The following is an 18,116-nucleotide window of genomic DNA, read 5'->3' as shown; positions in this document are numbered from 1 at the left end:
GATAGGGCCCAGGATACCTGCACATTGCCCATCCCTTCTTCCTCCTTGTAGGTTCTCTCAGACATGAGCATTGTATCCTCTTTGGTCTCCAGTGAAGGTAATGGAGAGAGCATTTGGTCTCAGTCTGCTGGCATATCTCCTGAACTTTGAATTGCTGGATAATGGGAAGGGGCTGAGAAAGGGATGCTGAATAGATTGGTGAGGGGGAGGGGAAGAGGACCAAGTGAATAGATAAATGTGCAAGAAAAGCCATGGGATTAAAATGCAATAGAAGGGAAGCCTTTGAGGGAAGAGAGGGGAGTCCAGCAGTCATTCCATCTACCAGCTACTTCTTGGGTAGAAGTGATTGCCTTTTACCTGAGGGAATAATGATTTCTTACAATTCAACACTGCAATCGTTCATGTCTCCCCCTGATAAAGAATAGTGGGTATTTTTGTTTGCTCACCAAAATGGCTCTATCACATCAACAGAACTTTTGCCTCCTCCCAAAGAAAGTTCTTTAAGAACCGGGTTAATTTCCAATTGGTAAATTGAGACTATTATTAATGCTTTAATACAGTAACATTTCAAATTTGTAAAGCTGAAATATTTATAGAACCCAAATGTTCAGTATTTTCCCAACTTCCTATTTTATCAGTCCTATTCCAGACAAAGCGTACCTAATTCACCATTACCACTTAGCACAAGTAATGTACTAGATCCTATTCATGAGCACTGGCAAAATTTCACTCCCTTCTATTTCACAGAAAGCCATCCCGCCATCACATTTTTATCATGTTATCTGGTACCCAGCGTAAGACCCACCTTCAACCTCCCACCATGGCGCACCTCCAAGGAGGCTTCTCCACTATGACTCCTTTATTCTGGGCCTTTTAGACAGTCTCTAGACCCACCTTGTTCCCTGGCTCATAGAGCTGATACACTTTGCTTGCTCTGTTTCTGAAATCATTCCCCTTGGGGAGGCCTTTTCTTGTCATCTAAAGTGTAGACCAGCCCTGACTTGGGTTTGGCTCAGTGGATAGAGCGTTGACCTGCGGACTCAAGGGTCCTGGGTTCCATTCATGTCAGGGGCATGTACCTTGGTTGCGGGCACACCCCCAGTACGGGGTGTACAGGAGGCAGCTGTTTGATGTTTCTCTCTCATCAATGTTTCTAACTCTCTCTCCCTCTCCCTGTCTCTCTGTAAAAAATCAATAAAATATATTTTAAAATAAATAAAATAAAGTGTAGGTCAGATCAAGTTATAAACTTTCCTATGAGCCAACTATGTAGCATAGGAGATGCTGAATAAAGGCTTGTTTGCTTTCAAAATCTCTGTCTTCACATTTCTTCTAAAAGTGTTGTCAGACAGGTCGGAATGTTGGTGAAACTCGGGAAGCCTAAAGCTTAAGTCATCTCCTTCGTCATCTGCCCACTCTCTTCCTCATTCTTGGGATAATAAAATCCACTCTTCTGTTCCTGAATTGTTTACTGTGCTAATTGTTTTTATAATTCTCACAAGGAACCTCCAAACAATGGTAAGACCCAACAGGTGGACTTGCCCAAGTCTTACAGCTAGCAAGACAGGAATTCAAGTGCAGGTGTGTCTGACTCATGCCAGTGACTATGTCCTCAGGGTCACCTTGATTTTGCTAATGGCAATGGTGAAGGGGGTGATCCTCAAAATGAAATTGTTGAAAGAGAGAAAAGAGAAAAAAGAGCAAGCAGCAGTGCAAGCACTCTAGACTCCCCTAAAAGATGTTTCTCTTGTCACACTTTCTGTCCATCACACTCCCTGCCCCGATCCTTCCCCCCTGCAGGGGGAGAGAGAGAAAGAATATTAGAATATCTGGCTAACTCTCAACTTCTAGCTGGGTCTTAAATTTTTAGGCTCAGATCTATGTGGGGGCTGAGGATAAGACTTGTTTGTGACCAAGTTTCCTGATGCTTGCCATTCCCCCTTAACTGTCGGTTCCTAGAATTTTCTCAATGACCTTTTTTAAAGGGGACCTTCTCTCTCTTCACTTCTGGTACACATTGATGGGAGAAGGCGAAACACCACACGCACTGCTTGCTGCCCATTTCTAGTCATCTGGCTTAATTTTATAATCATAAGCAAGCCTCTGGTAATCAACTGATACCCACAGGATAATACCTCTTCAATATCCAGTGTAATACATTTACCTATTATTCACTTATTATATTTGAGATGCAACAGAGAGGCCCTTCCCTTGAAAGCCAGTCAAGAAAACAACTTCGCACTCTTCTCTCTTGCAGGGAGACATGTCATGCGCATGAAATTCCACCAGAGGGCACTACGTTCACACCACTCCAGTTAAGCCTCTAGCTCTCCAACTTGGTAAACAAGTCTTCCAAGATTTAAAAAGCAGGGTTGGCAGAGGGGAGAGGTAAAGGGGATCAGGAAAAATACAGAGCCGGTCTAAGTATTGCCCAAGCATCCAGAAAACATACCCCAGGGCTATTTGTTTCCCATGGAAATTTGGCATGTGCATGTTAAATACACAGGGATTCAAATCAACTAAAGGGATAGGGATGAGGAAGACCTTGGACCCAGCTGAGGATATCTTTGGGAAAAGTACCAACTAAAAAAAGGGCACACTCTGATCCCAGTAATGTTTTGACCGCAATGCCAACTCACCTCACCTTTTTCATAAACTTCATCAATGCTCCCATCATTCTAGAGAACAGAGATAGATCCATCCATACATTGAGAATAAGGAACCCATTTTATCGGTGAATATCCCAGACTTACAAAACAGTGAAACTGGGGGGCCAGTTATTGAATATGAAAGATGATCTCCAAAGATCCCTTTAAATGGAACCTTAAAACATTTTTGTTTCTGGTAATCTAGTTGTTCACAGAAAAATATACTGAATGCCCACTACATGGAAGGCACTTAAATTTAGATTAGTCCCTGCACTTGGGTAGAGATTTCAGTGTTTTAGAGGTGGTAGTCCAGGAATGCACTGTCCACAGCCTGACACTACAGAAAGGCTCTCAAGGGAATTACATACTGGAAGCACACAGGCTGTGACATACTGCCCTAAGATAACATCAGCAAGCTACTGATTGAAGCCTCAGTGTCCTCACCTTTAAGACAGAATAATATGAACATCTAATTCCAGAATTGCACAGCTTTAATTTTCTCTTATTTTCCCATGTTGTTAGCGAAGAGAAACTTAATTCTTCCCAATCTCCAAGCAGTTTCCTACTGGAAACAAGATTTGGGGCAGGGTTCAAAGTGACTCAAACCTTCAGCCATGACATGGAGTTTGAGAAATCAAGTTTTCACTGTATTCAGATTACTTCAAGGAGCCTTCAAAAGCAAGGCTAAAGAAACACAGCTGAGGTTTGAACTTGTCATTTTCTAACTGGAGCTTAAAAATATCAAACAATTGACCTAGCTGGTGTTGTTCAGTGGTTAGAGTGTCGGCCCAAGGACTGAAATGTTGAAGGTTTGTGTCTGGTCCAACCTTGGTTGCAGGCTCCATCCAACCTGGTCCTGTTGGGGCACGCGTGGGAGGCAACCAATTGATATGTCTCTCTCTTCTCTCTCCCCCTCTCTTCCACTCTCCCTACCAGTAAAAATCAATGGGGGGAAAAATATCCCAGGCTAAAAAATTAGCAAAACAAAAAAGAATACCAATCAATCAGAAAGGATATAAAGAACAATTTCTCTGTGTTCAGTGTTAGGTACTGAATTAAGGTAAAGCCTGGTCTTTCCTCCCTTAATTGTGTCATGAAATTTGAAAGCTTGGCCACCTGCAACTTCTTCCCTAAATGTGGTTTAAGAGTAATGACATGAACTTCCAAAACTGTTCCTTGCCTTCTTTTTGAATTTTGTTTTAAGATTATACAATGGTCTATTCTTTTGAAAAGAACTGGTATTGATTTGTTTAAAAACAAAAAGAATTGACAATTTGGGGTTGGGTTTCCAGGGAGTTGCTGAAGCCTGGCTCTCAGCTGTGCACTGTTAGTCTGATTAAAGGGTTTCTGTCGAATGCCTATTGAAATCGTTCAGGTTTGGGGAAACCTCCATTTCTCAAACTACATGTTATGGCTGACAATTTGGGTCTGTTTGAACCCTAACCCAAATCTTGTCTCTAAAGAGTGTAAGGCAGCCATGCAAGCCCTGGGAAGGCACCTCAAACTACCAGATTAAGGGCTTCCCACCTGCAGGGTGAGAATAAGTCCTTCAAAAGAGATAGAAATTGAAAAGTGAACTCACAGTAAACCCGCCCTAGACAAGGCCCTTATTTCAGGCAACAGAGCAACATGGAAGAAATGCTTTTAGTCCCCGGCCATCCTTTGATATGGAACAAAATCTTTTCTAGCCCTAGCTGGTTTGGCTCAGTTTGTTAAACCCTCGACCCAAGGACTGAAGGGTCTCGGGTTCGATTCCAGACAAGGGTATATACCTCTGAGGCCCCAGGTGATTTCCAAGGTAACTAACCCATGAGTCTCTCTCATATCGATGTTTCTCTCTTTCCATCTTTCCTCCTCCCTTACACTCTCTAAAAGAAATCAATGGAAAAATCTCCTCGGGTAAGGATTAGCAAAAATAATTAAAAATTGCTCTCCCATTCCACCCACCCCTTGGACATAAAGACTCTACCTAAGAGACAAAAACCTGAATTTGAAGCACATGTAATAGGACAACCCCCCCCGCCCACGCCTGTTGGCTTTGATACTGAGCGTACCAAGAGGTAGGCGAGTTCACAGGCTCAAGCATTCTAATGCCCTTTTTACCGAGGGGGCGGGGAATGGGGTGGGTGGCCATTTGGGGAAGAAGTGGAAGGAGAACAAAGGGCAGCAGACACAGCAAAGCCAAACTAGATGAAACAGGCTGTTCTACTTTTAACTTCTGCAAAAGTACAGTCTGGGTTTCTAGGGGTGAACCAGTTAGTAACAAGACTTTTCTTCTCCCGGACCCTTTTGAGATTCCCAGATCAGCCCCTGGACTCCCATGAGCCCTATTTTGGGTGGTTTAAGCAAGTATGGAGTGGGCCGAGGAGGACAAGGCCCCTTGCTCCCTCCTGAAATACCCAGCAGTCATGGACTCTGTGGCCAGCCCTGACAAAGCATGTCCCTGGTCACATGAATGGCTCAAAGCACATCCATTTCCATTCTTGGAAAAGCAGCTCCAGCCACATGTTCTCTGGGTGCTGCTGTCCTATCTGTGTGGTCAGCAAACGCCACTTATTGAACACTCACCCTGGATACTATTGGGAGTTACAAGATGAATAAGCTACTCAGGATATTCAGATACCTAGCAAGCATTCATAAGACAAAATATGATACCATAAGCTAAAAAAATAAAACTGCACTTGCTACTATTCCACTTTCTATTATGTTTGCATTCCCACTTCAAGTGCTGGATGGAGGTGGTGAGTAGAATAGAACATCTTGTTTATAAAAGGAACTTTTCACTTCCTCCACGCCAACCTCCTCAACCAACTTCAACTCAAGACTTCATAGAGAGAAATGGAATGGAGACAGCTCACTGCTACCAGGTCTAAGCCCCACTCTCAGAAAACTAACAGTGGAGCGTAAGAGAGTTAGAAAAGCTGTACCTAATGGGTTGTTATGGGGGAAGACATAATCCAATCTCTCCAGATTACATTTTACCCTATAATAATCATAAGCACTACGTTGCAGATACTAACTATGCTAATTTCCTTGCAAATGCCGTCACAAGTAATCCCTACAATATTTTGTAGGCAAGGAAACTGAGCCTTCATGTGATTAACTAGCTAAGCCAACACAAAGCTGGTAAGAGGTAAAGCCCAGACTTGAACCTCGGTGTGTCCGACCTGAAGCCCCGGCTTTCAACAACCACGTCATAAGATTCCAACAGGCAGCACCGAAACTTCACCTGGAATCCCTTACGCTTTATCCAGTCCAGAATGTCACCTGTCCGAAACATGCCAAGAGCCCTTTCGAGGTGGATGTGGCATCTGTCATTTTAAAGCACCACAGTGTTAAAACACACTCTTAAAGGGGAGGGATGTTGACCAAGAAGCCACGTCATGTGTTTGTGGTCACAGGCAACACTTCTTTTCCATAGTTGTGGTACAAAAAAATAACCAAAGGAACACACTTCTTCCCTTCCTCTTCTGAAGGCACTGAAAACATGCCTTCTCGACCTTCCAAAATCTCCATTTCAAACACTGGGGCTCCTGAAATATACCTTCAGATGGATTTCAGAGAATAAAAATAGAGAATGATGAAGTAGTAAAACTGGCGCATATGTATATATATAAACACACACACACATTTGCATATATATTATAATACACAAACACAATTACATCTGTTGACAAGCATGCATTTCGCGATTATGTTTGTCTATGCATGTTCTCAACCACCGCTGCAAGGCTGAGGGGAGGGAGGATACTGATTCTTTTTCCAGATAAAAAAAATAAGGTGCAATAAATTACCTGAAAAGCAAATCCAGGGCGGATTTGTTTATGGAACCCTAAATTTTCTACCTACCCTTGGGCTATGCAAAGACCTCCCTTTCCTTTCAGCCGCCCTTGGGGAAGTGTGCACACAGAGAATTTCAATCCTGGTGGGCAACTCTAAAGGTCCTCTCTTTGAGAAAACCTTGATTTGCAGACAAGAAAACTTGGGCCCAGAGAGACTGGCTTGCCTTGGGGGTAACAGAAGGGGAACCAGGCAGGTCCCTAGCTTTCTTTCTCCTGCCCTCAGGTTCCTCTCTATGGAGGGTACCATGGACACAGCACGTTGGCTATAAATGTGAGCTCGAAGACATCTGGTCATTCACCCAAACCCACCCAGGCCTACCCCGGGGGGTCCCCTCTCTGCACAGAGCTCCCGGCAGGCCCAGGGCTTCCCGGCCCCTGCGCCCTGCGCCCCTCTCAATTTGACACAAGCACGGAGAATGGGTCTGGGGGTGGGGGGTGGGGGGTGGGGGTGAAGGATTGGGGGGCGGGTCTTTAACAACAAAAGGCTAATTTATGTTGCACTGGGTCAGAATTTCCTACGGGGTCTGCTGTAGGACCTCCCTAAAGCCAGGAGTCTTTTGCAACTTAACCCAACCTGCCGGCTGCGGGGACGGAGGCTGCGGACGGCTGGCGGCGCGCTTCCAGAGCCCGGGGGGCGCTGCAGGGACGCCCCGCGGTGGCGAGCGGAAGAGCCGGGGCGGGCAGGGTCTTTCCTGCAGGAACTCACCTCGCGTGACGCAGCCCGCCCGCCTTCCCGCCCCACCCTTCCCCTCCCTCCCTTCCTCCCCAGGCCCGGCGCCCCCTCCCCTCCTCCTCCTCCCCTCCTTGGCGCTCCTCCTCCCCCCAAGCCCCTTCCTTTCCTTTCTCTCCCGGCGGCGCCGCCCGCTGCCCAATGGCCGCGGTGCATCCGCCGGCCCGCCCCGGCCTCCGGCCGCCGGGAGCCAATCAGGGCGGCGGGGACGGCCCGGGCCGCCCATAAAGGCTGGGGGCGGCCGCCGGCCCCGCAGAGCCGAGGATGGGAGAAGAGCCGAGTGTCTGAGCAGCACTCCCCGCGTCCTCTCTTCTCCTCTCTGCACCTCGCTCTCACGGCCTGCCCGCCCGGCCCCCTGCCCCCGCCGCCTGCTCGCACCCCAGGTAAGCGGGGCCTGGGGACGCGGTGGCGCGCTCCGCGGCCTTGTTCTTGGCTGCAGTGGGGCCTGGGGTGGCTGGGTCTCGTCGCCGGGCTGGGAGGAGGGCGGGGACTTGTTGTGATCTCCCTCGGGCTGCCGGAGGCCCGAAGCGCCGCCCCTGGAGGAGGTCGCCCGGGGGTGCCGGGTGCGCGGTGGCTGGATCGCCGGGTGGCCCCATGCAGGAGCGCGCCGCCCCCTTCCTCCATGGGGCCTCCGCGGCGATTGCCGCCGTCTGGATGCTCTTCCCGTGGCCGCCGTGGAGGCCAGTGGCCTGGGAGTGCGGTCAGCTGCAGCTACAGCCCCGTCCCGGGGACCTGGCCACTGTGACTGAACAATGGGGAGCCCGGGCCGCGGCGCAGCGGCGGGCCTGGCCGGTGGAGAGGGCGCGCTGTGCCCCGGGATTGACGCTCCCGCGGTCCCCCCAGCCTTGGCCCTCCTTAGGGGTATGGCTCCCACGGCCAGACCCTGAGATCGGGCCGGGGGCCCGAGGGGCGGCGGGGCACCCAGCTTTCGGGACGTTTTTATAGTAGGAAAGGGCTGCGCTCAAAGTGGATTGTTCCAGCTACCACGGGGGAGCCCCAGGGGGATCCTCTTCGAGCCGCCGATCCTCGGCGGCGAGGGCAGCGAAGCAAGATGAAGATGACCGGGAGTCCCCGTCCAACTGCTTTGGCTTCGTGGCCTACTCCATGAACCCAGGGGAGAAGTCCCGGATGAAGGTGAAGACCACAAGCCACCAGCATGCGTCCTGGTGCGAGACCGACCGCATGGTGACCCCCCCGCCCTCCCCCGCGGCCTCGCCGGGTCCGATCCCCTCGCCACGTGAGACTCCCTCGCCCGTGAAACTCCGGACCATGTTCCAGCAAGAGCCGGACACGGAGGACAGGCAGGAGCGCCACAGCAAAAAGAGAAAGTACAGAGACAGTTACCTCAGCGATCCGCTTGACCTTCTGTGGCTGGGGTGAGTGAGGAGCCCAGGAAGGAGGACCTCCAGCCAGCGGCAGCTGCAGAAACAGCTCAAAAAGAAAAAGAAAAAGACAAACAAACCCGGCAGGACCCTATTTTTCTCTTCAACTAAGCTGTTGGCGACCAACTTGTGTCTCGGAAAAGAGCAGAAGATCCAAGATCTCTCCCCACCCCCACCCCCCGACCCAGGGCTTATGGGAAGAAGTGTGCTTTGATGTCTGGGAGGAAAGCTGGAGCCTGGGTTGTAGCTTTTATTGGGAGCAGGGGATTGATTGTTGCTTCTGGGCTTAAAAGAGGCAGGGGTGGGGGGTGAGGGTGGGATTGGACCCACCAAGTCTTCTGGACGCAGTCGGCAAAGTTCCTCTTCCCCAGGGGAAGGGCGAAGACATTGGAAGAAGCTGATGTTTTCAGCTGGGTAAACATGGACGGTTGCCCATAGAAACTTTGTCATTGTACTCCAGAGTTGCCCAAGTCATAGGAGGAGAACAATATGTTCCCTTTTGAGCCACCCTGCAGCCACCGATGGGGGGAGGAGGAAGGAGTGGTAGAACCGATTCCTCTTAGGTTTTGTGGCTTCGGAGTGCCTTCTTTTCTGAGATTTTGTGGGGTTTGGCTTGCAGTTTCTAGCGTGCGTCAGCTTTTGAAACTCCACATCTTCACTTAGACGTGGGAATCCCCTTATTCCCTGAAAAGCTCTCTAGTGGGAGCTCAGCATGTCATTCTCAAGCTTACCTTCTGAAGTGAGCATTTTGGCCTTGACGGATGTGAATTATGGCAGCCAGCGTGCTGCATCTTAGGATCCAGTTTGGATCAGCTCTTTTTTAATCTTGGTGGCTATCCTGACGGCAGCTCTTCTAGCAAGCCACCAGCCTTTTAAGCCTAGCCAACCCCCTTGTTTTGTCCTACCGACTATCTAAATGTGAGGTTCCCCTCCCCACCAGGGTTTGGAGGAATCTTCAAAATGGGGTTTTTTTATTGATGGACATGCCCACTGGGATGCCAGGCAAAGGGGGAAGACTCACCCAGAGACCATAGCAGCCAAGCCTTTCAGTGGCTGGGTTTTACTTGTATTAAAAGATCATGTCTGTCCTGTCTGAACGTTTGTGTCTTTTGTTTTGGGTTCCCTCCCCGCCTCCCCCAGTGTCTTAGTATAAAAGTAAATAAATAAATAAGACAGTTTCCCTGCCATGGCCACACTGAGAGAAAAAAAAAATAAAATAAAGCTTAGCCCTCAATATTCTAGCTTGAGGAAGCTTATAAGGAGATTGTTGTCTTAATATAAATCTCTAATCCCCTGAAAGCTTGAGTAATAAATAGACCCTTGAGTGTGTCACTTCCAAAGGGAGGGGTCACCCCTCCCGCTGTGACTTCTTGATTTCATTGTCCTTATAGAGGGATTCCTGTAGTGGATTATTTTGGAATTGGTGTTCTTCATTTATTTTATTTTTATTTTTTTCTCACCAGAACAACTTCCACCATGTCCACCTCGGCGAGTTCCCAGTTGAACAAAGGCATCAAGCAGATGTACATGTCCCTGCCTCAGGGGGATAAAGTCCTAGCTATGTATATTTGGATTGACGGAACTGGGGAAGGATTGCGATGCAAGACCCGGACCCTGGACAGTGAGCCCAAGAGTATAGACGGTGAGCAGAGTGGGGAGTCCGTGCTGGGTGGGCGGCCTGAGACCAAGCCACTCGATGGGGCCTCTTTTTTGTTCCGTTTGGGAAGCTTTTCTAAGGCAGGGCTTTTCAGATTTCAGTCAACTCAACATTAAGCTCTTACTCTGCCTCAAAGCACGGGAACAATGGACTCCTTTATTTAAATGAAATCTTGTGTGTTAAGTCAGTATATAGAAGACAAAAAATAAAGCCTGGTTTGGGGGTATAAGGGGACTGGGTACTTTGCCAACTTGGGTAGCCTTTAGTTGGCCTAAGGCACCCCCAGGAACCCAGTTTGTTAACCACTGCTCTGATCTGACTGAGCAAACTCTTTGAATACTGTGTTGAACTCATATCATTGGGGTTCTAGATGCAAAGTCATCACCCTAAAGTGTCTTCTTAGAAGGACTAGCCATTCATGTGTTTTTAATGGATGGCACGTTTGGAATTTTTAAAAATATATTTTTATTGATTTCAGAGAGAGAGAGAGAGAGAGAGAGAGAGAGAGAGAGAGAAACAATGATGAGAGAGAATCATTGATTGGCTGCGTCCTGCACATCCCACACAGGGGACCAAGCCCATAACCCAGGCATGTGTTCCAACCGGGAATCAAACCATGACCTCCTGGTTCATAGGCCAACACTCAACCACTGAGCTACACCAGCTCCACTTTTGGGAATTTTTAAATAATCTGATTACTTGTTCCATTGGCAGTCATTATATGAGTTGTAGCCTTTCTTTTTTTTGGTCTAGACTCTAGAGGAAGCCATAGCTCTCCTCCTTCTAGAAAAAGGGATCCGAGAACAACTGTCACCTCTAACCTACTTTTAGGATAGCTGCCTCTTCTGATAACTTGACATTTGAGTGAATGAATGGCCATAATATAAGACATACATTGTGTCCCTGCTCTGTGGCGGTTTTAGAAAGACATTGGGGATACAGGTAAGGGTTTGGTCTGTGCCTTCGGAGTACTCAATCAGCTAGAGAGAGGAAGACACCAGGCCTTTTAAGAATAGTGGGAAAAGTGGATAAGTGGTGGTGTGGGACCATCCTAGAATAAGTCATTCTACTGGTTGTCTTGTTTCCTCATCTATAAAATAAGGACAGACCATAGACACAGTCAGGGCGGGGGTGATGAATCAGAGAAAGAAGAAACACACAGACGGTCTCGTGGGGGAATTGATGATCCTTGTTTCCCCTATTTTAATATTTTAAATGAGTGCTGATGTCAGAATATTTTAATTTGTCTCCTTGGTGTGTCCAGTGGTTTTATGTAGGGAAGAAACATCGTTCTTAGGATGTTCTTGTGGCTGTTATCTCTTTAACGAAGTGATGTAAGGGTCTTACTAGAACTCAGAACTCTAGAGCTACGTGCACACGTCACAGCCCATGTTAATAATAGTGGCAGACATGAATCACTGACTTTCTAGAAACGAGAGTGTAGATGGGCACGTGAAGGGCTGCGTGCTGCCTGGAAAGCTGTGCATTTTTTAACTTAATTTTCCTCTCTTTTCACCCCAGAGTTGCCCGAGTGGAATTTTGATGGCTCCAGTACTATGCAGTCGGAAGGCTCCAACAGTGACATGTATCTCATTCCTGTTGCCATGTTTCGGGACCCTTTCCGCAAGGACCCCAACAAGCTGATATTCTGTGAAGTCTTCAAGTACAACCACAAACCCGCAGGTGGGAATAGATAGATATGGATACCCCCACCCCAATTCATGAATGGAATAAAGGGGGAGGATATTGCCAAATTAGCAACGGGGAGACTAGACTGTCTTGGAATGTTTCGGGAGTCTAGGGGGTCGGACGAGCTTCTCTCCACCTTGAACTTCCTCATTCAAAGTGGTAAAGTGGGCCATCCTCCGGTAGTCTATTAGTTGCATAAAATTGAATTCTTCTAAATCTGTTTGCTGGTGGAGTCCCCCCCAGGACGTAGTCCGGCCTGCCTGCCTGCCTGTAGACTTTTAAGAACATGGTTCTGAAGTTAGAACGTTGGGTTTGAATTTGGGATCTGCCACTTCTTGGCTATGAACGTGGGCAAGGTGTTTATTTCCTATCCTTCATTTCCCTCATTCTAAAAGTGAGTAATAAAATCCACCTTCTAAAGTCGCTGGAAGGATTATGTGAGTTAATATGTGCAAATCGTTGAGAACAGTTTGACATCAACAATTGGTTGCTGTCTCATTCCAGACCGCTTGCTTTCTGCCTTGTCTGTCCACTGACTGAAACGTGAGCCTCTTGGTTCATGGATGTCGTACATTTGCCTTGAGGTCTGCTGTACCCGCACCTTTGGGTTTCCTCAGGCACGCCTGTTGTTCCCAGTTCTCAGCTGAAATCTCACTTCTGTAGAGTCTCTTGCTCTCTTGCTATACTTTGGCATTGGGTCTTCCACATGCGGCCCGCAGAGGAGTCTGATCCGGCCCGCCAGGTTTTTTGGGCAGTGAGCGCAGCCGAGGTGTTACAGTAGGAATTAGTAGTTCATATAGTCCGGCCCTCCAGCTCTCTGAGGGACCGTGATCTGGCCCCCACTTTAAAAAGTTTGAGGACCCCTGGACTAGACCGTAATGCCTTTGTTCTGAGAGACCATATCATTGTGACAAAGGGCGTGAGCTCTGATGCAAAGACAGTCATGGGTTTCCTGGCTCTGCTGCCTGCCTTGTAACCTGGGCAGGCCACCTCACATCTCTGAGCCTTCCTTTCTCGCTGGTAAAGGTGGAAATGTATAATACCCTTCTCAGGGTGGTTAAGAAAACTCAATTGTGGATTGATAGAGACCTCTTAAAATGGGTCCTGGGGCATAGTGAAGCAGTCAGTACGCCTATATTTACTTATTTTAAAGTTCCGGTCTGGCTTAGAAACTGTTTCCACTTGAGCTCATCTCATTGTAAGTTTTTCTTTTGCACTGTCCAATTCTGTATAACTCAGCACTACATCTTCTCACCTGAATGCAAGGCTCCCAATACACAAGTGATTCAATAAGAATTGTAGATCTGGCTCTAAATGCCCAAGAAACTTGGAATGGATCTGACTGTAGAAGCGGCTGTCTTGTGAATAGACAGTTTTAAGTGCCTGGCATCAGGTCCTTAGGAGGTGGCCAGCATGCTGATAAGGTGAACACTTGTGCTTTCCTGGAGCTACTGTCATGTGACTTGATTAGAACAAATTTTGGGGGAACCTTCCTACAAGTGTTTATAATTACAGCATCTCCCATTTGCCTCTTTCATACCAAGGGGACCCCGAAAGGTAAACGGGGTCAGGTTAGCTTTTACTCAACACTTTGGCTATGCGGATTCGGAAGAAATTTTCCCCCCCATCAGCACCAGAGATGTATATTTGCCCAGATGTCTCTAAAGGATTGTTGACTCTCTTTTTTTCTCTCTAGAGACCAATTTAAGATATACCTGCAAACGGATAATGGACATGGTGAGCAATCAGCACCCCTGGTTTGGAATGGAGCAGGAATATACTCTCATGGGCACAGATGGACACCCCTTTGGTTGGCCTTCCAACGGCTTCCCTGGACCCCAAGGTAAGTCTCCTGGGTGAGAGGTCAACTTGCTCCTCCCCGGCTGCTTCATTGGTAAGGAAAGCCTCTTTCCGCAGAGATGGCAGGGACTCCTTACGGATCAGAAAGCTCTGGGGGTGTCCCTGAGCCTGGCTGAAGTCATACTTTGCCCTCACATTACCCCAGACCCAAACATAGATGTTTATCCGTGGATCCTGGGGGGAAACCTTTGGCTCCACGGAGGAGCCCCCTGCTCTGTTGCCCCACTGCCGGGTGAAGGCAGGAATGGTGATTTCCGGAGAGCCAGTGTCCGAGCTTTCTGATTGCTCACCTTGGGCGATACATCTTAGGTGGGAAGGGGCTTTCTGGATTTCCTCTCTTGACATTTCGCCTTGATGCCTCTCCAGGTCCATACTACTGCGGCGTGGGAGCAGACAGAGCCTACGGCAGGGATATTGTGGAGGCTCACTACCGGGCCTGCTTGTACGCTGGCATCAAGATCGGAGGGACAAATGCCGAGGTCATGCCCGCCCAGGTAAGTGGCTCTGCTCTGCAGCTTTCCCCCTCACTAGGCAAGTAGGGGCTTTTTGGTAGTCAGGACTGCTGATGCTCCCCTCCTTAACCCGAAACCTAAAAGGTGGGCGGACTAGAGGTGAGAAGAGAGCGGGTTTCAGAGCTTCTGAGTGGGGTGCGCCGTTGGCTTTATATTCAAAGCCAATCTTCTTGTTCTCTAGTGGGAATTCCAAATAGGACCCTGCGAAGGTATCGAAATGGGAGATCATCTCTGGGTGGCCCGTTTCATCTTGCACCGAGTGTGTGAAGACTTTGGAGTGATAGCAACCTTTGACCCCAAGCCCATTCCCGGGAACTGGAATGGCGCAGGCTGCCACACCAACTTCAGCACCAAGGCCATGCGAGAGGAGAACGGTCTGAAGTGAGTGCCTCCTCCCGCTGTGGCCATCTTATCTCTGTGCAAGGAGACTTGCCAGGGATGTGATGTATTTGGGGATGAGCAAGCCCGACTTCCTAGTTCGGACCTTAGCTTTTGCCACGTGGCTTCAAACACTGTGGCTTCTAATTCTGTGGTTCTGTTCCTATTTGGAAAGTGACAAAATTACTACAGGAATAGAATTCAAGGGTGGCGATAGGTAAAGTGGACATAGATAAAATGGCATTTGAAAGCCTTTAATAGGAACTAAGGAACAGTACAAGCATGTGAATGAATGTAATGCTTATGGGTGAGAGGAAGCCTGGGATCTTTTCATTCAACAAGTGTCATGTACTGGATAGTGACACTATTCTGAGCACAGGGACAGGCGGGTATTTGCTCTGTTAGAGCGATGGTGAGGTGAATTGGAAACTGGGAAAAGGCTTTGATAGCTAAGTCACTCCATTCTTAAATCCATACCTGCTCCTGCCCCTGAAGGACAGATTTCCTGGGGGACACAGGTGGACGGACCCTCATCTTTTCTGTTTCCTCTAGGTACATTGAGGAGTCCATCGAGAGGCTGAGCAAGCGGCACCAGTACCACATCCGAGCCTACGACCCCAAGGGGGGCCGGGACAATGCCCGGCGCCTCACCGGATTCCACGAAACCTCCAACATCAATGACTTCTCCGCCGGCGTGGCCAACCGCAGCGCCAGCATCCGCATTCCCCGGGCTGTGGGCCAGGAGAAGAAGGGGTACTTTGAAGACCGGCGCCCCTCTGCCAACTGTGACCCCTTCGCGGTGACGGAAGCCCTCATCCGCACGTGTCTTCTCAACGAAACTGGCGAAGAGCCCTTCCAGTACAAGAACTAAGCGGACTAGACTCGCAGCCATCTAGCTCCTTCTAACTACTTCTCCATCCCGCTCCCACTCTCGCCCCTCCGTTGTCATAACATGTAACTCAAAAGGGCAGAATATCAAGGTCCTTTTTTATTCCCCGTGCCCCGTTAATATCTCTTGCTTTCTTTGGCCGGGTTAGAGTGGTCAAGTTCTTAGTCTCTTACACACACACATCCTTTTTTTCCCCTATCACTGAAGCTTTCTAGTGTGTTAGTGGGGAGGGGGGAGTGGGGAAACATAACCACTGCTTCACTTAATCAGGTGTTTGTCCAACGGGCGTAGCTATCTGGACAGTGAGCATAGTATTTGTGAAGGGAGGGGGAGGACCTTTTTCTTCTTTGAGGTAGCTGAAGGGGATAGGAGTGCTGGGCTTGCTCTGGGACTAGGTTAGATACTCCCTTTGGTTGGGAAGTTCCATAAAAGTTGATAAGCAGCTTCCTAATGAACGTGATAATTAGGAAAGTTGGGGGGCAGCAGGCAGGAAGCCCTCTTAACTTGCCAACTGTGACCCCTTCCTTCACAGGGACCTGCTTCCCTGGCCTGGGGCTGAGGGCCCTCACTGGAAGGCAAGCCCAGCATAAAGGGATGGGATGGGTTAGTAGCCCTACCTTCAAAGAACAAGTTCTCATTGCTTGGTCCTCCCGTTTGCAACACAAATCAGAGTAGTATTTTTATATTTAAATGCAAAAACAAAAAAATTATATATATATGGGTGTGCAGATACGTGTGCTTTTTCTAAAGGAGAAAAACCATTCTGGTCACCGGGAGCCAGATTTGAGGCGAGAAGTCTTGTTAGAAATAAGGCTCTCCTTTTGAGGAGTGTTGAAAAGTTGGCTGTTAGGGGCCATTAAACCTTCACTACCATGTGAGGGTTTCTCAGTGCCCTGCCTGCCCTTCGGGACACAGGTTGGCTAACAGGAGCAAATAACAGCAGACACCCGAGCCCCATGGCTTTAGTTTAGAAAGACACGTATGCACAGGGTTGAGAAATATGAGTTGGCTGGTCAACTTGAGCATGTATGTTACTGACAAAGGGGGTATTGGGTTATTTTCTGGGGGACTAGCATGTCACTAAAGCAGGCCTTTTGATATATTAAAAAAAATTTTTTTTAAAGCAAAACCAGTTTAGATTTTAATCATATTTGTAGGGATTTGAAGTCTCTGACAGAATTGCTTGTTTGCTTCCCCGGCCTCCTTCCTGTCCCCTCCTAGAGGGGACGGGACGGGACTGGGGTTAAACACTTGTAATTTTGTATCCTGGTGTCTGTTCTGAGTGTGAAATATTCCTTTTCGTTAAGATTCTGAGGAGTTATTTTTTTCTTTTATAATAAAAAAACCAACAAACCCCACCTTCATCCCTACTGTTCCTGGCTGTTTTTGTGTTGGCTGGGGCAGCAAGCTGGCTGTGGGTTTTTTTGTTTTTTTTTTTGCCATGACGACTTCTCATTACCATGTACAGTATGTTCAGGGTTAGATAACTCCTTGTAAACAAACTGTGAACTGCCCAGAGCAGCTCTAAATCAACCTAACATTTATAACTTCTGACTTGCTTCTTTTTAAATCCCTTTGTGCCATTTCATTCCCTCCCCTACCAGAAAGGGGGAAGGGGAGGGGGGAACATATGTATTTAAGAGGCCAAATAAGTTCAAGTTTACCTGTTCTTGGAATTAAAAATCGAGTCCTATTGCTGAGCAACTCTTGTTCTTTGAGTATTTGGCATCTCTAGATTAAGGCATATCTCAGCCCTAGAGACTTACAATAGGGTACAACCCTCCTCCACCCCAACCCCCCCGGTCTCAGAGCTGGGCTCTGACCTCCCAAGCTGTAACGTTGTTTTGAACCACTCCTCTGCCTTCATTTTATAGCAGCCCGAAGTATTTGTGTTATTAACTGGTCTCCATTTCATCCTCTGCCCAGCTGCCAGTGATTCATCTAAATGGCAAATATTGACCGCGTTGCTACCCTGGTTAAAGCCTTCCGAGGCTGGGTGTGCTCGGGGCCAGCCAGCCCATATCCGCCCTGGATGGGCCTTCCTGTGCTCCCAGACCAGTGAGCCGCCTGTGTTTCCCCAAAAGCTCATGGTACACCTCCGTGCCCTTGCCCTTGGTCCCTTTACCTGGCTCGTCCCTGCCTTAGTTTATGTCTATGTCAGGCTGGGCAGGAGCTCCCTCCTGCTCCACAGCATTGCACACATCATTTCTAGCAAAACCACTAATTCATCCAACACTGGAACCTAAGGTGTCCGGAATGTGGCCGGTAGTAATCACCACACTCGGTTCATGTTACTGTTTTTAAAGATAGTGTCCTCAGTTTGGAGTTAACTGGGGCCTATTACAGCGAACAAATGACAGTTTTCTTTGGGCAGGTGCCTATTTTGCTCTAGTCTTTGGTATTTTTATTTTTTTTAATTTTTTTATTTTTTTAGGATGGTTGGTTCCTGGCACAATTTGATTTTCAAAGTAGGATGGATGATCTTACCTGTGAGTTTGCACCTACTATGTTTCAACATGATTATTAAGA

The 18,116-nt window shown here is 48.1% G+C and overlaps 1 protein-coding gene across 2 annotated transcripts; it reads left to right on the top strand.

The window, feature by feature from the left end:
* The first annotated feature begins 7,343 nt into the window (after positions 1 to 7,343).
* Positions 7,344 to 16,951, top strand: GLUL (glutamate-ammonia ligase). 2 transcript variants are annotated; one of them, XM_084865454.1, is made up of 7 exons: positions 7,344 to 7,603; positions 10,066 to 10,244; positions 11,781 to 11,942; positions 13,645 to 13,791; positions 14,175 to 14,302; positions 14,502 to 14,701; positions 15,251 to 16,951. In XM_084865454.1, the coding sequence occupies exons 2-7, from the start codon at positions 10,079 to 10,081 to the stop codon at positions 15,567 to 15,569; spliced, it is 1,122 nt and encodes a 373-aa protein (XP_084721580.1). In that variant the 5' UTR covers positions 7,344 to 7,603; positions 10,066 to 10,078; the 3' UTR covers positions 15,570 to 16,951. The 2 variants fall into 2 exon arrangements, with proteins under 2 accessions (XP_084721580.1, XP_084721579.1); XM_084865453.1 differs by lacking the exon at positions 7,344 to 7,603 and adding an exon at positions 7,725 to 8,596.
* The last annotated feature ends 1,165 nt before the right edge of the window (positions 16,952 to 18,116 follow it).

The sequence above is a fragment of the Pipistrellus hanaki genome (genome assembly GCF_964339955.1).
Source record: "Pipistrellus hanaki genome assembly, chromosome: 18".
Lineage (NCBI taxonomy): Eukaryota > Metazoa > Chordata > Mammalia > Chiroptera > Vespertilionidae > Pipistrellus > Pipistrellus hanaki.
This window is presented reverse-complemented; position numbering and strand designations above follow the sequence as displayed.